General features: G+C 37.6%; 1 protein-coding gene across 1 annotated transcript in view; it reads left to right on the top strand.

Moving 5' to 3' along the window:
• Window positions 1-16,559, top strand: part of REV3L (REV3 like, DNA directed polymerase zeta catalytic subunit) — a gene marked incomplete at its 5' end in the record, with an annotated part of 186,822 nt that extends 170,263 nt beyond the window's left edge. The window contains 6 exons of the mRNA XM_079716335.1: window positions 2,473-2,587; window positions 6,840-6,977; window positions 8,777-8,967; window positions 9,647-9,893; window positions 11,894-12,103; window positions 16,338-16,559. Of these exons, the coding sequence (XP_079572461.1) occupies window positions 2,473-2,587; window positions 6,840-6,977; window positions 8,777-8,967; window positions 9,647-9,893; window positions 11,894-12,103; window positions 16,338-16,478 (1,042 nt within the window). The 3' untranslated portion in view covers window positions 16,479-16,559. The remainder of the gene's footprint in view (window positions 1-2,472; window positions 2,588-6,839; window positions 6,978-8,776; window positions 8,968-9,646; window positions 9,894-11,893; window positions 12,104-16,337) is intronic.
• Between the last annotated feature and the right edge of the window lie 4,898 nt (window positions 16,560-21,457).

Here is a 21,457-nt window from a genome sequence, read left to right as displayed (position 1 = left end):
AATGAAAACTTAGGTCCACACAAAGACTTGATGCACCTCTTCACTGCAGTTTTATTCTTGATAGTCCAAAACTGCAAACAGTCCAAATGTTCATCAACAGATGAATGGATGAACAAATGTAGCATATCCATACAATGGAGTACTATTCAGCAATAAAAAGGAACCAGTTACTGCTACTTTAGCAACATGGGTGAATCTCAAAAATATGCTGAGTGAAAGAAGCCAGACATAAGTATGTACTGTATATTATATAAAATTCTTGAAAGACAAAACTAATCTATAGTAATTGAAAGCTGGTCATGTGTTGCTGGGAGTGGAGTGGAGAATTACTGCAAAGGAGTACAAGGGAACTTTATGGGGTCATGAAAATGTCCCTATATCTTGATTCTGGTGGTAGTTACACAAATATATTAATTTTCTAGGGCTGTCACAGATTTGGTGGCTTAAGCACAGAAATTTATTTTCTCACAGTTCTGGAGGTTTGAAGTCCAAGATCAAGGCGTTAGCCAGTAGCTGTGGTTTCTCCTGAAGCCTCTCTCCTTGGCTTGCAGGTAGCCACCTCCTCACTTTGTCCTCACATGATCTTTCCTCTGTTCATGTGCATTCTTGGTGTTTCTTTGTGTAATTTCCTCTTATAAAGATACCAGATTAGGCTCACCCTAACCACCTAAATTAGAGCGTCATTTTAACTTAATCATTTCTTTAAAGGCCCTATCTCCAAATACAGTCACATTCACAATGGGGGTTAAGATTTCAGCGTATGAATTTAAGGGGCACAGTTCAGCCCATAGCAAGCCTATACGTTTGTCAACATTCATGGAACTGTACACTTAGAATGTATTCATTTTATTATATGCAAATTATATCTCAAGTTGATTTTTTAAATAATCTTTCAAAAGGAAATTTTGTAATAATCTATTTTTTTAAAGGCTATACTCGTATAATGAGCATCAGATGGGCTTAGAAAGAAAATATTATAAACAGCTTTAGGTGGTTCAGAATATAGCCTAGCTTAAAAGTATAATTAGCTATCTAAGGCCTATTTGTTGTGCCTTATGTTAAAATTAATTGATTGATAAATTTTTATTTTCAAGGCCTTAAGTAATATTAAATAAATACTCCTTAAGCTTTTCAGATCAAACTGTAACACAAGTACTATCTGCAATATTGGCAGACAAAGAGCTTTTCAAAAAAAACCATCCAAATGAGACTGAAAGTCCAATATAAAAGCATTTAAGAAATAATAAGATTGGTTTATGTGGCTCCAAGAATCTTAAAGTCCATGTTTCAAGATAGTATTCATTTCTACTATTTAATGTCTTTCCACTAAAGTTATAAATGAAGATCAGCTTTATAATCTCTATTTCTTAAGTATATTTATTCGCCATTACTTCTTTTGGTCTCAGATTGTGGTATATACTGAGGTGTAAAGTGCTATTACAGAGTTAGCTGGATTATATTAGGACAAAATGCCCAATACTTTTATCAGTTATTTTTTAGTATTTTTCATATTAGAATTTTTTTTATCCGTATTAGAAATCCTTCCCTCTTGACCTGCATATACTGATGGTGGGATTGTATGTCAGAAATATCTTTCTGGACTTCAGTTTCACATTATCTTTCAAAAACTATTTTTAATATATACCACTTATCTAGAAATTCCTCTTCTAGGAATTTATTCTAAAGACATAGCTTGCCAAGTTATTATTATATATTAAATATTAGGAAAAAAATTTAATGACTTAAGATTTCCAGTGGTAGGGGTTTGGTTAAATTATACTATATCCATACATTGAAATACAGTACAACTGTTAAAATAATGTAAAAGAACTAAGTGACACGGGAAAATGTTCACAATATACCATTAAGTGAAAGGAAAAAGTTATCAAACTATGATCTGTGATCCCAAATGAGAAAAGATTTACAGATGTACACAAAAGGCTTGTAGTGTCTTTTTTCTGAATGGTGAGATTATAAATGGCTGTTTTCTTTGTGCCTTTTTGTGTTTTCTAACTGTTCTTCAATGAACATATTTTACAAAATATACATGTGTTCTTTTCTAAGTTGGGTGGTTCTGGAAGGAAATTCCCTCCCATATCACAAGTAAATTTTCCATTTCTTTATAGTCATCATCTTTTATTTTGTGACTGACATAATTGTGTGTCATGGAAAGCTGTAAATGTATAGGAATGACCCAGGACCTTCTTGGCAGCTGTGATAGCTGTTCTGTGTGTAGCTAAACTAGAAACATTAGATGTCTTAAAGATCTGTAACAAGATATACTGTGAGCACACAGGAAAAGTGTGACAAAACAAGAAAATTCAGGTAGGGAGCAACTTAATAAGGAAGAGTAAGGGGGAAAAAAAGGTTCTCCTTGGTTTTAGAGTATTATCCAGGAAAGTTACTATTGATGAGATTTTTTTTTGTTACAATGCCTTCCTCATTACCCTACTTTATTTTTAAACCTCTTAGTATGTTTGTGCTACTGAAAGGAGCCACTAAGGAGCAGTCTTTTAAGATTGGTCAGGAAATTGCTGAAGCTGTAACTGCTACCAATCCTAAACCAGTGAAACTGAAGTTTGAAAAGGTAAGAGAAATGTAATACTACTAACCACATATAAAATTCACATACCTTCTGTAGATTTCTGACTTTTTCAATACACTTTCAGATTTTGTAATGGTATATGGGTCTGTGAAAGTGTTAAATTTAAAGTATTTTTCCCTTATTTTTGTATAATTTTCTCAATTTTTTTGTAATGTCTTTTTTTTTTTTTTTTTTTTGCTGTACACGGGCCTCTCACTGCTGTGGCCCCTCCCGCTGCAGAGCGCAGGCTCCGGACGCACAGGCTCAGCGGCCATGGCTCACGGGCCCAGCCGCTCCGCGGCATGTGGGATCCTCCCAGACCGGGGCACGAACCCGTGTCCCCTGCATCGGCAGGCGGACTCTCAACCACTGCGCCACCAGGGAAGCCCCTGTAATGTCTTATATAAAGAACTGAAAAGACTATTCCAGTTAACTATCGCTGTGTAACCCCAAACTTAATGGTATAAAACAAGCACCATTTTATTGAGCTTACAGATTTTTATGGGTCAGGAATTCATGAAGGGTGCAGCTGTGATGGCATGTCTCTGCTCCACAATGTCTAGGTCCTTAGCTGACAGCTAAGGACTGAAATCACCTGAAGCTTGCTCACTCTCATGTCGGGGGTTGATGCTGCCTGCCATTTGGGACACCAGATGGGGCTGTGAGCTGGAACACCTACACTTGGCCTTTCCCTGGGGCTACCTGTTCTTCCTCACAGCATGATAGCCGAGTTCTAGGAATGAACATCCCAAAGTGAACCAGATGAAAGCTATTTTGCTTTTTATGACCTAGTCTCAAAATCATATAGCATCATAGCCTGTCTAGATTTGAGAGGGAACATAGGTCCCCATCTCTTAATGGGAAGAATGTCAGAGTCACATTGTGAGAAGGCTATGTGGGATGGAAGATATTATTTCTTTGGAGAATGCAGTCTGCCACAGGACCCTCGACTATTTTCACTTTACTTTGGATATGAAATATGCATTTAGTTCTTTCTATATAAAAGATACGGAGCTAGGAGAGGTGTGGAATGCAAAGAAGCATGAGACACAGTCCTGCCCTCTAAGAGCCAATAATCTAAAAGGAAAGATAGAAATGTATGTAAATGATCTTTCATTGTAAACTTAGGAAGCAGTCTCCCTAAGCACTGTAAGAGTGCAAAGAAAAGGTACTGTGTCCTCCTAGGCTGGATGGGGAGACTCCATGTAGGAGGTATACATTGCATTCTGTCTCAGAAAATGGTTAGAATTTCAATAGGCAGCCACGGTGCTGCAGTCATTCTGCACAGAAGAAAATGGTATATAGAAGGATATGGAAGTTGGAAATGCACAACATGGGAATACAGAGTAGTGGGAGAGAAGACTGGAAAAATAAAGTTAAGACCAGATTATAGAGTGTCTTGAATGCCAAGCTAAAGTGTTTAAACTTTATTCAGGAAAGTTTTTCAAACAAAAGCATGACAGAGCTTTTTGGGGAGGACTGGCCTCACAGTGGTGTGGAGATGGATTGGAAAGAGGAGAATCTCAAGACAGGATGCCTCTTGCAACCTGTATATCCTGAAGTAGTGAGATAAACTAGCGAAAATAAACAATTCAAGAGAAAATGGAAAGAAGGATGGGCAGGAGTTAAAAGTGTTTGATTTAGGAGAGCAGGTGTGGAAAAGACAAAAGAGGGAGAAGAGAATCAAACATGACTCCCAAATGTTTATCATGCACCTACTCTGAAGCAAGAATTGTGCTAGAAGAGATTCAGAGAGGACTTGGATACAGTATCTGCCCTGAAGAGTGAGCATTCTAATTGCAGGGAGAGAGGGAAGAAAAATTAGAAAACAGAGCGATGATGAGTGCTATTCTAGAAGTATGTGTGTGATGCTGTGGACACTCAACCTGTCTGGCAAAGTGAAGAGCATGGTGTCCTTAGAAAATAACACCAGATGTGAAATTTTACCTGAGATAGATCACAGGCCTAAACATAAAAGCAAAAACTGCAAAACTTCTCAAAGAAAACAGACATTTGTTAAGAATCATGATGCATATGTTCATGAATATCAGTCTGTAGTTTTTTTGTTTTTTTTCTTGTATTGTCTTTGTCTGGTTTGGGGACAGGAAAAAAAATCTGACCTCATAAAATAAGTTGGAAGTGTTTCCTGTTCTACTTTCTGAGAGAAAAAGTGTGTAAAATTGGTACAGTTTTTTCTTAAATGATTGATAAAATTCATCAGTGAAGCAGTCTAGTCCTGAAATTTTATGGGGGGGAAGGGATTTTCAATTACAAATTAAATATCTTTAATATATATTATTCAGGTTTTCTTCTCATGTCAGTTTTAAAACTTTTGATTGTCAAGGAGTTTGTCCATTTCTCCTAAGTTGTCAAATTTATTGGCATGAACTGTTTATACTTCCTTATTGTGATTCTGATATCTGTAAAATCTTTAGTAACATCCCTCCTTTCACTTTTGATAATTTGTTTTTCCATTTTTTCCCCCTTGATAATTCTAGCTAGTGGTTTATCCATTTATAGAACTTTCTGAAGAACTGTATCATTAATTTCCACTCTTTATTATCTCCTTCCTTACACTTAACTTTGGGTTTAGTTTGCTTCTCTTTTCCTGTCTTAATTTAGAAACTTGAATCATTGATTTTAAACAAAAATTTTTAATATAAGCGTTTAATAATAACAAATTTCTCTCAAAACACTAGTTTCAAATTTTGATATCTTGTGCTTTTATTATTATTGATTTACTTCAGTGATAGTGACCTGTAGGTTATTTAGACGTGTGTTAAGTTCCAAATTTTTAAGGATATTCCATACATCTTTTTGTTATTCCATTGTGGTCAAAGAACATAGTCTATATAATTTCAATGCTTTTAAGCTTGTTAAAGTTTGTTGTTTGGTCTAGCATATGGTCTCTTAGTAAATGTTCCCATATGACCTTGAAAATCCCTGTGTATTCTGGTTATTGGGTGGAATGTTCTATAATGTCACTTAGGTTAACTGATAGTGTTGTTGAAGCCAACAACAATCTTACTGATTCTCTGTCAATTTCTAGAAGAGAGGTGCTAAAGTCTCCAAGTATAATCATAGATTTGCCTGTTTCCTCCTTTTAGTTCTGCCAGCTTCTATTTCATGCATTTTGAAGTTTTCTTATTAGGTGCATATACATTTATGGTTATGTATCTTCTTGACAAATTGATACTTTTATCTTTGATAATATTCCTTATCTGGAAATCTACTTTTTCTGATATTAATATAGCCACAACAGTGTTGTTTTGATTAGTAACAAGTGTATCTTTTTTCTAACCTTTCTATGTCCTTATATTTAAAGTGGATTTCTAGTAGAAAGCATATTGTTGTATCTTTTTGATGGGATCTAATCTGATCATTTCTGCCTTTTACAAGTTACATTTTTTACACCACTTTTACACCACTTATGTTTAGTGTGATTACTGATACAGCTTTGGGGCAGAGGAAAGGACCAATCTGGTAACATAAAAAGGTGTGGGGACACACACCCATTCATCCAGGAATTCCAATTCAAGGTATTTATCCTGTGGATTTATCCATGCACAGTTGTTCACTGGAACACTATTTGTAACTCCAAAAGATTGGAAACATCCTAAATAACCCATAGTAGGTAGCTAGTTACAAAAATTATTATACCCTCATAAAGTGGACTGCTATGTAGCTACAAAACAAAATGAGCTTTCTTGTACAGGATGGAATGCTCTCCAAGATAAGTTATTAAATGAAATAAGCAAAGTGCAGAGTGATGTGGAAGGTAAGCTACCCTTATGTATATAAGTACATGTACCTAGATAGAATATTTCTGGAAGAATATACAGGAAATCAATAACAGGATGCCTCTGTGGAGGGAAAGGTAGACTTTTCATTGTATATTCTCTTATAACTTTTCAATTTGTACCATATAGTAGGTGTTACTTAAAGTCATTTTTTAAATTGTTTAAAAAGATATGATTGAAGACTTTGAGAGAGCAGTATCAGCTGAGGAAGGAGCAAAATTGATAGTGCAAGTAAAGGAGTGAGTGTGTGGTGAGGAAGTAGAACAACTCACTTTGAGTGCTTTTACCTGCAAGTGTTGTCTCATTTTGTATCATGAATTCGTTGGGCCCTAAGCCACATTTAGAATTTTTTATAATTGACATCTGGTTAAAGAGAGAAAAAGGCATATAAAAATAAGATATTCATGGTTGGGAAAAAATGGTTATTGATAGATATTTTATTAATTTCGTCACAGGTATATTTGCCCTGTGTCTTACAAACAAAAAAGAGGTATGTGGGTTACATGTATGAAACACTGGATCAAAAGGACCCAGTATTTGATGCAAAAGGAATAGAAACAGTCAGAAGAGATTCCTGCCCTGCTGTTTCTAAGGTAAGTTTTATCTATCTTGTTGTCATCTTTAAGAAATAAGTGGCTAGGACTTCCCTGCTGGCGCAGTGGTTAAGAATCTGCCTGCCAATGCAGGGGACACGATTCGATCCCTGGTCTGGGAAGATCCCACATGCTGCGGAGCAACTAAGCCCGTGCGCCACAACTACTGAGCCTGCGTTCTAGAGCCTGAGAGCCACAACTACTGAGTCCACATGCCACAACTACTGAAGCCCATGCTCCGTAGAGCCCATGCGCCACAACTACTGAGCCTGCATGCTCTAGGACCCCGTGTGCCGCAACTCCCAAGCCTGCGTGCTGCAGCTGCTGAAGCCCGCCCATGCTCCGCAACAAGAGAAGCCACTGCAATGAGAAGCTCGCACACAACGAAGAGTAGCCCCTGTTCGCCGCAACTAGAGAAAAGCCCACGTGCAGCAAGGAAGACCCAATGCAGCCAAATAATAATAATAATAATTTTAAAAAAGAAATAAGTGGCTAAAGAATCTGGTACAAATCCTTAAGCACGTATCTAGGTGGAGGAACTATATAGCCTATATGACTATGTATAACTATAAGAGAAACTGTATGATTTTTTGAGAACTTCATTTCTAATGAAAACAACTTATTTAAGTCCTTAGTTTCTGACTTCTCCCACACCTTACCTTTTATCACAGTTGCTAAAAAACAACACTTGAACTTGATAAAAAATTTCCTGCCTAATCACCTAGAGATGATATATGGCAACACCCAAAATCTATGGAGCAGGATAAAGAAGGGAAACTGAACAGAGAAATTTCATAAGTAATATAATCCATCCTAGATTAACTGAAATTCTGTTTACTTGGGTTACCAAATACAAGTTAGGGAGATTTCTTAACAATGGTAATATAAGTTACCTAAATTTCTCAACCATAGTATATTATATTTATTCTTTCTTTATTCAGGCCCAGATTCCTTCTATAACAAATCAAAAATAAATGGTATAAATGGAATAGCACTCTATACACTGAGTTTTACGAGAGCATTAAAAGCGTAATAGATTGACTGATAGCAACCTATTATGTCACATATAATATTATGTAAATTTGAGATATTTTTTAATACTAGTTTCTGGAAAAGATATCCAGTGCATTCTTCCTCTGAGGGAAGAATGGTGCCTTGGCTAAGTTAGCAACTTCTTGTGTAAATATGTATGGATTCCAGTACTCAGAATAAGATACAGAGCTTTCACCTGGAACTAATTTAAATTCATTCCACTGCATATATCTACTGCATGTCAGTCATTTTCTAGTAGAAATACTCCAGCACAGAAAATTCTATCACAGTTAGTATATATTTATTGACACTATAAAAAGGCAAAAAGACTGACTGTATTTCACTGCTTGGTGATGTTTAAACTTCTCTCTGTCCACCTGAATCCAGCCCTTTCTATAATAGGGTAAATAAAAAATAATACATGAAATGATGTCTGGCTTTTTGTGCCTGGAGTGCTCTTGGCTATTTAAGACAACTTAAATGTTCCATGTCGCTCATCGCACACAGCAAATGTTTCATCTGCATATCATCCCGATATGATTTTCCTCAAACTACATAATATTCTATTTTTAGGAATAGCAAGTTAAATAAAGTCTCCAAAATATTTTCCAGTTTCAGTAATTTTTATTATCTAGTCATTGTAAATAGCAGATTGTTCAGACAGATCAGCAAGTTTCAGTAATTAACGTAATTGAAAGTATAACAGCAATGATGAAATATATTGGGGGATATTTTATCCTTATGAACATATCCGTTTTTTTTTAAAGATACTTGAGCGTTCTCTGAAGCTGCTATTTGAAACACGAGATATAAGTTTAATTAAACAGTATGTTCAACGACAATGTATGAAGCTTCTGGAAGGAAAGGCCAGCATACAAGATTTTATCTTTGCAAAGGAATACAGAGGAAGTGCCTCTTACAAACCTGGCGCGTGTGTGCCAGCCCTGGAACTTACAAGGTAATGATGTGCACAACAGCACAACCCCCAATACCTAGTAAGTGTAGTCCTGGGATTTGGAATGGTTTGGAGTAGATGAAAAGACAACCAGTCTGCAGGCACAGATACACAATTGTCTAGTCCCCTGCCCACGTGAAGCCTTCCTAAAGTGAGTGGGTGACCCCCATACCTTGCAAGTTCTAAAGAAGAAGAAAGAGCTCCTATTCCGGCCTTCCCTGCAGAAACTAAATTCAGTGAAATTGTAATCTGTTACAGAGCTGGAATTGATTGTTTTTCCCATATCAGAATCACTAGTCCTTAATTTTGATCTACCAAAGCACAGAGATGGTATCATTCTAAAATCAGATCATCTAATCAGCTAAATTTTATCTTCCATTATTAGATTTACAATAGTTAATTCTTACTCTTAGGGGATAGAAAACAATTTAAGGTAGTTGATATCTGCTAACTCATATTGTTCTCCATGTAACAGTAATTTACAAAGTAAGTTTTATTAAACTCTTACAGCATATCCACTTGGTGCCAACTAAGTGAAGTGTATACGGTTATCAAAAAAGTTACTTGAAGGTTCCCCTTGTCGATTTCTCATGGTTTCATTATTGTTTAATTCTCATTTAATTTTCTGGAAAGATGCCTTCCATGACATCTTTGAGTGACTATTTTATTTGGATTTAAATAGGAAAATGCTTACTTATGATCGGCGCTCTGAGCCTCGAGTTGGGGAACGAGTGCCATATGTCATCATTTATGGGACCCCCGGAGTACCACTTATCCAGCTGGTAAGGCGCCCAGTGGAAGTCCTGCAGGACCCGACTCTGAGACTGAATGCCACTTACTATATCACCAAGCAAATCCTTCCACCCCTGGCAAGAATCTTCTCACTTATTGGTATTGATGTCTTCAACTGGTATCATGAATTACCAAGGGTAAGCCTACTAAATAGTACTTGTGCTATGACTCTAGAGAGAGAATTCACTTACAATTTTCAGTAGAACTAAAGATTTTATTTATATGCTATCAGAGCAAAGCAAATGCTTTATTATCCTATACCAACAAAGGTGCTACATTTTTCTGGTTTAGTTTTCTACAAACACCTTCCCAGCTTCTGTCAGATTGGCCAAATTATAGAAGATCAAATCCACAACTACTTCAATGGTAAACACTTAACTATAAAATAACTCAAAGCAGCTAATAAAAATTAAACAAAGGAGAGCAGAAAATCCCTTCAAAATGGGTGTTTAAGAAATGTATAGGATGTAGTAGCTAGACATAGTCCTGCAGAAACCAGACTAAGGAAATAATGTTAAAATAGCAGTTTACTAAAGTAAAACATGCAATGTGGAATCTGACCAAAGGGAGTTTTGCTTGAACTCTTTTTTTCTTAGTTTACCCATTAGAAGCCTGAAGGAACGATTTGTGGTTCTGTAATAATCTGGGATACATTTACTCTAGGAGAGTAGCAGTTGTTATCTGATGTTTAGAATTAGATCTGCTTTCATTTGCTCAGACTACGAAAGGCTGAGGGTATGCAGGAAAACTGATAAAAGTTGATACTTAAATTATTTTTACTTTCTCAGTGAGCACTTAGGGCCTCAAGGAAAAGAATAAGCTGGGAAACTGAGGTTGAAGCTGTGCTTCAGAGAATCTGTGCTGGCCAACATCTGTAATGCTGTGTTCTGGCTCTACGCCACAAAGCTATTACTATTTTTCATTTCATCACCAGCAAGAATGTTAAAACAATGGCATTTATAAAAGGCTGACCTAATAACTTTTATGCAGAGTGACTTATAAGACAGCAAGGGAGTACACCAAGGGTATGATTGTAAGATGATAATGTTATTTCAGTGTGAAAAAGAGTATCAGAAGACATCTCTGAAACCAGTATTACTTCAAATGAGGAATGATTAGGTAACATGTATCTAATTTCATTTGAAATGTTCCAGGTTTACTTTTGCTTGAATTTTGCACCTTACTGCCTAACAAGTTATTTTTAACCTTCCACTTACCTTGCTGCCATGGCCCAAATTGTGCAGCCTTAAATAGTATCTACTCTCAACCTGGATTTCTTCCTTTGTCCTCTGTGATCTCCACTGCCCCATATGATCTCATACATCTACATATCTCAACCAAAAAACTGAGTGACAGGGATTTCTCTGGTGGCGCAGTGGTTGAGAATCTGCCTGCCAATGCACGGGACACGGGTTCGATCCCTGGTCCAGGAAGATCCCACACGCCGCGGAGCAACTAAGCCTGTGCGCCACAACTACTGAAGCCTGAGCACCTAGAGCCCGTGCTCCACAACAAGAGAAGCCACTGCAGTAAGAAGCCCACGCACTGCAACGAAGAGTAGCCCCCGCTTGCCGCAACTAGAGAAAGCCCGTGCGCAGCAACAAAGACCCAACGCAGCCAAAAAAAAAAAAAAAACTGAGTGACAGGAGACTTTTTCTTTTTTATTGAAGTATAATTGACATACAATCTGGTATTAGTTTCAAGTGTATGACATAGTGGTTTGACATTTATATACATTATGAGATGATCACCATGATAAAGTCTAGTTATCATCTGTTACCATTTAAATTTATTATAATATTATTGACTATATTTCCTATTCTGTATATTATATCCCAATGACTTACTTATTTTATAACTGGAAGTTTGTGCCTCTTGAGACTATTTTTTTCCCAAAAATTACGAAAACAAAACAATATTATCTGATGATATTAAGGTGTAAAGGAAGGACTTTGTTCTTTTCTATAGCCCCATTGTCTAGAACAGTGCCTGACATATAGTAGCTATTCAGTATTTGTTGAACAAATGAAATAATGCCTTAGTGAACCTGTAATTAGCATGAGAATAGCCACTCTGCTATGCAGCTGGCTCAGACTTATTTCTGAATTGATATTTTTCTGAACTGTTGTTTCTATAGATCCAGAAAGCCACCAGCTCCTCTCGAAGTGAACCTGAAGGGCGGAAAGGCACTATCTCACAATATTTTACTACCTTACACTGTCCTGTGTGTGATGACCTGACTCAGCACGGCATCTGTAGTAACTGTCGCAGCCAACCTCAGCATGTTGCAGTCATCCTCAACCAAGAAATTCGAGAGTTGGAACGTCAGCAGGAGCAACTTGTAAAGGTACAACCTTGTTCAAAAGACCCAGAATCCCAAGCAATCTGATTCTTCAGGGAAATGTAGTCAACTCTTGAGGGAGGTGTAGTGTAAGGTGTGAAGCTCTGGTGTGAAAGTGGAATAAGGATTCTAAGTTAATAAACTTCCTAAAATCCTAAAAATATCATAATTGAACTAAACTATTAAAAACGGCTAAATTTGTTTTATAATTTAGTTTTTGTCTTTATAGAATAGTGTATTACGTTTATTGGAACCATAGAACTACAATGTCCAGCCACCCAATTTCTTTTATAATAGTATTTCTAAAAAAGAAAGAAAAGTACTAATTGCTTTGTCTACCATATCTACTTACCATTCTCATAAAAATCTGGTTTTCCTAAAGAACTGCTAGTAAACTTGCAAGGTTTGCAATTCTGAGAGTCAAGATAGAGAATTAACAGTTAACATGATTTAATCTTCCTATCTGCCAGAGGCTGGCTGTTCTAGGCCCTCTTACAGATGAGTAAACTGACACAGAGGGATTAAGTAATTTGTGCCATGTTCCACTGGTAATAAGCAGCCGAGATGGGATACAGACATAAAATGCAGAGACAGTTTTTCAAATGTGGAATTCCAGCAGAAATAAACAATAGGAATCTCTTGAAATAAGTTAGAAAATTAAATGTAAAGAAAAAATATTATAGCACATTTTTTTAAGTAGTATATTTCTTAAAGGACTGATTATATCTTATAGCATCATGTTTCAAGTTACAATTTTAGCTTTCAGGTGAGAGAATAACAATTTTGAGGTGGAGTTTGTTTGTTTTGTCTTTAGAAGAGCAATATATAAGGTTATTGGAGTGTTTTAAAACCAACCAAATAATTGAAAGGCAGTGTGATACAGTGGAAAATGAATTAAGCTGATAGTAAGAACATCAGGATTCCAGTCTGGACTTCATAGTACTGGCCATGTCCTCTGGCCCCAGTTTTCTCAGAATGTGGGTTGATGCTCTTTCCTAGGTCCTATCTAGCTCTGTCATTGTGAATTCTCCTAAACGATCACTCCTGGCAGCTCGGGTCTGCTCACATGCCTAATGTAATCCAACCACCTATGTAAAGGCCAGGTTCTACACCATGCCCCTCAGGGTAAAAAGGCTTTTGAACCAAGTCAGAGTATCCACAACCTCCTAGGAGGACAACCTAGCTGCCACACAGTTGAAAAGGGAGAGAAATAATCTCTTGGGAGACTAGGCTCTTAGAATAGAGGGATGATAAAGGACTGGTAAAGTATACACTGTTTCCTCTGCACCATTCTAGCTGCTATTCTGCACTGGCAGAAAACTCTTAAGTTGTATAGTGTATAGCCAGTCATCCAGAATGCATTAAACAGATTTCATTCAGGACAGTAAGATCTCAAAGTATGATTATTTTGATGCAACCACAGAAGCCTAGCTTACTGAAATGATAAAGTGACTTTTCCCTCTCCTAAATAGTTGTTAAGCACGCTCACTTTTCTCCTTCCCTTCTGTTACCATCCTAGTCCAACCACCATTATCTCTCCCCAGCCTCCTACCCTGATCCCCTGCCATCCTGTCCATTCTCAACACTAGCTCGAGCTTCCCCACCGAAGAGAAAGTGAGCCCAGTGAGGGCAGAGGCCCTGCCCTTGCTGAGTTGGCTGTGCCTAGCATGGAGTCCAGCCCATTCGTACATATGTATTAAATGAAGAAACAGCTTCTTGCTGAATGCACAGTTAAAGCAGCAGTAAGTCACTGGAGTGATTGCCAACCAATTTTCAGCCACTCTGTCCCAGTTTTTGTACCACTTTGTACTAGTGGTTCTGGTTAGTACAACCACTAGTCACTGGGTGACCCCAGCTTCTGTTTTTTTAGGTTACTACCCCAATGGCAGCAACCAGCCCTCATAGAAAATTCCCTAGTTGGCGTCTAGTACAAGGTGCAAACATGGGCAGGACCTCCAGAGCTCCACTGACGTCAGAGGCTGTGAGTGGCCTCTTCCCTGAACCTTACTATCTTCTGCCCCCAGCAACATGCACTACGCTAGTTGGTGCCATCAATTTAACCAGAACCTTCCTTCAATATTAGGTCTTACTTCTTACAAAAATGCAGTTTTAAAAGTAACACTGTTTAAAATAAGGATGGTTCATCATCTTTAAAGAGATATTTTAACTTAAGGACTGTTGTTTTCCTAAGAGAATTAAAATGTGTGTCTCCTATGCACTAAATAATCTGTAGGAATTTTCATAAAGCAGAAATTACAGGAGATAAAATGAGAAGTTGTCAGAAACATTAGTAATAGATTTGATACACCTCTCAGCCCAAGACCAGTCAAGTGATCAGAAATCAGTACAATTATTAAAGATCTAAACATTATAAGACAGACCTTTTAATTATATATCAAACTCTGTAATCCAACATTAGAGACTACACCTTCTTTTCAAGTGTTTATGGAATGTTAAAAAATTGAACATATTTTACTCTATAAAGAAAACCTTAATAAACTTCAGAAAGTTGAAATATTACAAACATTTTATCAATACAATTCTATAAAGCTAGTAAGTTAATTATAAACTCAGAAAACAAAATGATCCTTCTACTTGGAAATTTTAACACTCCCTGTTAAACAAACACATATAAGTTCTAGACAACCATAGCAGATCTCAAAGAAAAATTCATCAACTTAAACACTTCTAATAATAAACATTAAAAAATGAATTTAAGCATCTGACTGAAAATTTTTTAAAAAACAAGAAAGTAAGCCAAAGGATAGCAAAAAGAAAGAATCAATAAATACTAAAGCAGTTTTTGTTGTACGTTTGCTAAAATGTAAGTTTCCAGGTTGTGGTGTTTAAAGTTTTAAACGTAAGCTGCTCAGGGTTTAAATCACCAGTAAAGGAACTTGAAACTAAACATTGAGTTAAATTTAGTGAGGCAAGTAATTCCATCCTGGTTTATTTATCAGGCAAGCACAGCAAGTGCATAAATATTTATCAGTTTGTCCTGGCACCTGAACGTAGCTGCAGTACATAGAGCTGCAGTGCAGACATTCTGTATTTGGGAGTAGGTTTGAGTCTCTTGGCAGAGGTCTAATCAGAGTAGAACAGCGGCACACTTACTCTTCAAGAGAGCACGCTGAAGCACAGGGCTCTCAGTAGTTTGCTTGTGGCAGTACCATAATACTGGATACAGTAACCAGCGTGCTCAGAAACATGGGCCTTTCAATTGACTGGAAGATACTGGCACAAAGAGCAAAACTTTTTTTGCCCTGAGAGACCTCTAAAACAGAGGCTGTTAGACACAGGTCAGAGAATTCGGTAGAGCAGAGCTGGTTTCTCTCTTCCGAGATAACTAGTACGGTAGCTGCTGTTTGCTATCCCTTTGTTTAATCACTTGGATACACTATTCACATAAAAAATCAGCATAGATTTCTTGACCCTTGGGGCCCTCACTAGTAGCCTTTAATGTTTTTCATGTTTTATCAATTTTTTAAACTGTATGTATAACTTGAGACTTTACATATTAAAATCTGATCACTGGGTAAGATATTATAATGCTTCTCTTTAAAAATTGCCTTATGATTTATTATTTTCCTTTAGATCAGATCTCATTATACATCAGAATCACCTGAGGGCCCTAAAATATACAGATTCTTAGGCTCTTATGCCCAGAGATCCTGATTCATTGGTCTGGGATGGGGGTGAGGCATTAGTCTATTTTTAGGCTCATGTATATAGCCAGGGTTGAAACTACTGGTCTACACTACTACTTTCAAATTCACATGCTTTGATTTTTTTTTTTCCATACTAGCATTTTCTCTTCTGAAATAAGAAAGTGGGTAACTTTTTTATGATTGGCATACAAAATGTTTAATATGAGTAACTTGAAAAAATAGTGTACATAGTGCATTTAAGAGACAGTCTTTGAATGGTAATTGGGTAGCCTATTATGTAGATGTTAATATAATAGGATTCTACCATAAGTGAAAGTTTATCTTTGGGATGAAATGAATCCTTAGGGAATTTTGTGCTCTGTGGTTTGTGAAATAATATCCTTTAGAAATGTGTTAACTTAGGGTTGGCTATGCTTCGAAGAGATGAAAATTAATGCAACTTTCTGTAATATGTGCCATATGTCTGCCTGTAATCTGTGGTGGGTCACAAAGGAGGGATTATAAAAGTTTGTTGTTTATACATCTAGATAGAAACTTTCCTATCATTTGATGTACTCTTCTTGTACTTTCAGATATGCAAGAACTGTACAGGTTGCCTTGATCGACATATCCCATGTGTTTCTCTGAACTGCCCAGTACTTTACAAACTCTCCCGAGTAAACAGAGAATTATCCAAGGCACCATATCTCCGGCAATTACTAGACCAGTTTTAAATTGTCAATATCACAGAATTCCAGGTGCTATTTTTTTCAGTGTTTACCACTAAACTGTTGTGCATGGTGCTTTTTCAACTTTCATCGAGTCAAGTATGTTCATGTCTGTCTATTATCTGAAGACTATGAAGACTTTTATGCTGAGTTAAAAATTGTACTTGTTGATCTCTGAATAGCTCACTTCTTACAGTGTATAAACTCCTCATCCTTTCGCCTTTTCAACATTGTTTTATAATGCAGGTGTCGAATTTGCTACGGTATGCGTAACATCTTGTAAATCCATTTGAGTAGATCATGTTTACTTCCCTGTGGAAGGAGCACTGAAAACCTCTTTAAAAAAACATTCGTGTTTTCCTTGAACTGTCTGTATCAAGACGTGTTATATCCATTCACTTTATAATTTTGACTGCGAAATATTTTGTAAATACACTTTTTTACTTTTCAAACTAAGTAAAATAATGTGCAATGAATTTTATACAAATGATTTTCAAGTTGTTTGGTATATTTCCTCTAGGTTTTGCTTGACTCAGAATAGAGTTGTTATTTTGATCAAACTGTGCAGACAGTAGTACCATGTGTAGCATTTTGAAACATTATTTTCTAAAACCGCTGTCTTGCTTTAGCTATTAATGGGGCATTGTGAGGAACTGTGCAAAGAAAGACTTTTTTGTTACAAACCTGTGGGCCTGTTGCAATACTTTAAAAATAAAAAATTTTATTCCATTTTTGCTTGTTTTGTATAGACATTTCTATTGCTTCTAAATATGCTTAAAATATTTTCTTTCCTTATGTACTGTACAGTTAATCTTATTTGCCATCATCTTGAACACAAAATGTGTATTTAGAATATTTGTATAACTGTATAAAATAAAAAAAGGAATTATGTGGTCAGTGCATTGTTTTCTAAACTGGAAATCATTGTTTTAAAAGTTAATAATGGAAACCATATTAAAATTGAATAAACTACGAAATACAGCAGTGTGGTTTTATCTTGCTATAAATAGAATGATCTTCATCTGTTTTATAAGCCTACATTAGTTACATCCTCCCTACCCTCTCTGAATTTTAATGAGGTAAATTTAACTCGCTATATACTAATTGATGTTACAATTCCCTAACCAAAACTTTAAGATTTTTTTTTAAACGGGAGCAAGTAGTCTAGGAAACGTTTAGCTCTCATCCATGTTCATATTCATTTAGATAATAATCAATTTTGAAGCCAAGACTTTGCAACAGGAAAGCAAAAATTTTCTTAGTACTTAATGCCAGGACTTCCCTGGTGGCACAGTGGTTAAGAATCTGCCTGCCAAAGCAGGAGACACAGGTTCGAGCCCTGGTCCAGGAAGATCCCACATGCTATGGAGCAACTAAACCTGCATCCCACAACTACTGAAGCCCACGCACCTAGAGCCTGTGCTCCGCAACAAGAGAAGCCACCACAATGAGAAGCCCGCACACAGCAACTACAGAAAGCCTGCACACAGCAACGAAGACCCAACGCAGCCAAAAATAAATATTTATATTTTGAAAAAACTTAATGCCAGTATTTTCAATAGAAAAAAATTAAGATAGAAAGCTCATCTGGTTATGCACCAGAAGTAGGTCTAGGTACTGCCAAATTCAGTACTTGCAAATATTGGGATTTGTTTTCTGAAAATTATATGGTAAATATGTAATCAAAGAGATATAATTCATATCTGCACATATTTCTCCTAAGCCCAGTGGAGACATCATAAATCGCCACTTCTGTGGATCTTTTTTTGTTTGGGAGTCTAGAGCTAGTCCTTAGAATTAGGATTTTCTTACCCTCGTATGGGTGGCCATTGATGAACTTATCTATTACTTTCCCTTTTCTAAGTTCTGTGTTATCAGGACTTTCACTTATATCATCTTTCTCATCAATATAGCTAGACAAAATATTCTCAACAGAATAATCATTCTTAACCTCTTTATAATTGGACATAGCCAAACTAGCAAATGGTTATTCAATACTAGTGCCCAAAACAAGCTCAAAACTAGTTTTAAGCACGTAGCATATCTCTGGTTCCCTTTTGTGCAGGGAAATGCCTCCCTTCTAACTCTGTCCTCAGAGTCTGTAGCCTAGCTGCCTTTTAATGAGATGCATCTGCTGTTTCAGTAACTGTCACCAGTGAGCGTGCTGAAACATGGACCTATTTTACCAAAAAATATTTTATAAGAAGCTTCCAGTATACTTTCATAATTATTTCCCCTCCCTTTTAGAACAGCTATTAATAAAGTTTTGTGTTTCACCCAGACCAGAAAAAAAAAAAAAAGTTCATTTTCTGAGTAATGCTAAAGAAATAATCTCATTAAACATTCCCTTAAGGTTAAAACATCATTTTCTCTCATTCTGACCACTTCCCACCAACGTGTTTCCCTAGGTGTGAAGTGTTAACAAAAACTACTTACAACCCTAGCTCCCCTCTTCAAGACTCCCACAGAGGTCCCGGTCAACAGTGGGAAAGAGGCAAATGCTGAGCCATGTAACACTAATTCTACAAGAACTTCAGTTTTCTAATAGTGTCTGTGAAGAAGGCCAAAACATTGGGGGAAAACATGAAACTGTGAACAGAAGAGCAGTTAAAGAATGCTTAGAGGAGGTAGTCCTGAGAGGGCTGGAGAGTTTGTAGACTGTATTCAGCCCTGCCAACTGTCACAGGACGTGCCCTCACTAGTCTCAGAAGAAGCACGTTCCCTACCATCAAGAATGCTGCCCTTCCAGAGCTGTATTTTATACTAGTAGAATCCTGCTGCTGAATCATCTTCACCTTTCCATCTACTCTCCATTGTTTTCATAATAGCTGAAGCACAAGGGGCTTCCCTGGTGGTGCGGTGGTTAAGAATCTGCCTGCCAATGCAGGGGACACGGGTTCGAGCCCTGGTCCAGGAAGATCCCACATGCCATGGAGCAACTAAGCCCATGCGCCACTACTGAGCCTGTGCTGTAGAGCCCGCGAGCCACAGCTTCTGAAGCCCGTGCACCTAGAGCCCGTGCTCTGCAACGAGAGAAGCCACCACAATGAGAAGCCCGCGCACCGCAACGAAGAGTAGCCCCTGCTCGCTGCAACTAGAGAAAAGCCCACGCGCAGCAACGAAGACCCAACGCAGCCAAAAATAATAAAAATAAATTTATTCAAAAAAAATAGCTGAGCACATGGATATTCCTTAAACACCTATCAAATAAGATTTAAATCGATTTCTCAGCTTCAGAATGGTATTTCTTAAAACACACATTTGATTTTATAAAGTAAAAATAAACCTGGCTATAAATGACATTACTAGCACTCTGCCAAGAAAAGGGGGAAGAGAAGGGAAGGCAGCAGTGCACAAGCAGCTATTTTCAGGCTGGATGTGTCCTGACCTCTCTCAATGAGACCTGCACCTCTTGGGAGGACAGTCTGCCAGTTGCACTCTACTCAGTGTCACCCCCCCTAAATACCCATCTCTCCCCTGATGTGAGGAGACATGTTACCTTTAAACATTTTTGGTTTTATACAAGTGAATGAATTCTGATACCATTAATGCTCCGGAGTTCTGCTTAATAAGTAGTTTTATATAAGAAAATAGTCATGGATTGTTTCTAGCATTTGGGATCTGAGGAGGAAGTCATAAGATACAGCACTAAACCCACAGCATCTGTCTCATTTCCTCACCCTCATAACTCTGTTTTGTCACTTTGGCCAGCTCCAAGAGTGGCTTACAAAGAAAAATATCTTGTAGAGGAACTTTCAGATTTGTAAAATCAGGCTTCCATATACATGTGGGGAGAAAATGTGACCAGGGAGACAAATCAAAATACCATCTTAGTGCCTGGGAGTCTCTTACTGACTTACTGCTTGTTGGAGGGAAGGACAGGGAGGCTGGGGGTAAATAATAGGTTAAGAGTGAGGAAACCCTGTGCCCTGGGGTTTCATATGATTGTTCATGGTAATGCAGCCCTTTGGAAAAGCAACTCATTTGGTCACAGATACTAAGAAGTTTAAAAATAGTCATATTTTTTGAAATCTGAGGATAATGCCACCTGCCCTAATAGAGGCTTTATGAATGGGAATGTGGCAAATGCAAAATAGTTACACAAATGTAAAGTATTAGTCATTCAATAAATATTTAATGAGCATTTAAGATATGCCCCACATTTTGCTCATCCAGAGAAACCAAGGTAAATCCCCTGTCCTCATGTATATCACAGTCTATTAGTAAAGACAGATAATTGACATTGGTTTCAAGATGATACAGATTTTTTGCCTCTTCCTCCTCCATCAGATAAACCCAAAACTAAAAAAGAGAATGCCAGAATTGATCACTGTTAGAGAACTCCAGGAAGGCTTAGCAATGTAAGACCCCAGGTGGGAACTGAATATTTAAAGCGAGCGGTTAGTCTAGTAGGCCAGCACTAGCCCCAGGACCACGCTTCACCCACTAGTGGGCAGGCACCAGCCCTGCCTGGGGTCTCCTGGACCCTGACTCCGCTGACCCCTGAGACAGCACTAGCCCCGGGGCCCCCTGGGGTTCCACAGCCAGCCACCTCATGACCCAACCCTGGCAACTAACAGGCCTCTGCATAAGGCAGGGCCTGGCAACCAACTGGACCAGGGGCCAACCAAGCCTACTAGACTGCCCACACCAGTCAGCCTGCCACAACAGAAGGAGCCACGCAGCCAACAGAGGAGGCATCCCCAGAGCATACAGATCTGGTGATGAGGGGAGTGCACTGCTGGGATACATAGGACATCTCCTGCAAAAGGCCACTTCTCCAAGGTCAGGAAATGTAACCAACCTACCAGATACATAGAAATTTAAGTTAGGGAAAATGAGGTGATACAGGAACATATTTCAAATGAAGGAACAAGATAAACTCCAGAAGAAGAACTAAGTGAAGTGGATATAGGCAGTCTATCCAAGAAAGAATTCAGGGTAATAATCATAAAGATGATCAAAGAACTTGGGAGAAGAATGGG

Source organism: Hyperoodon ampullatus (genome assembly GCF_949752795.1).
Source record: "Hyperoodon ampullatus genome assembly, chromosome: 12".
Taxonomy (NCBI): domain Eukaryota; kingdom Metazoa; phylum Chordata; class Mammalia; order Artiodactyla; family Ziphiidae; genus Hyperoodon; species Hyperoodon ampullatus.
This window is presented reverse-complemented; position numbering and strand designations above follow the sequence as displayed.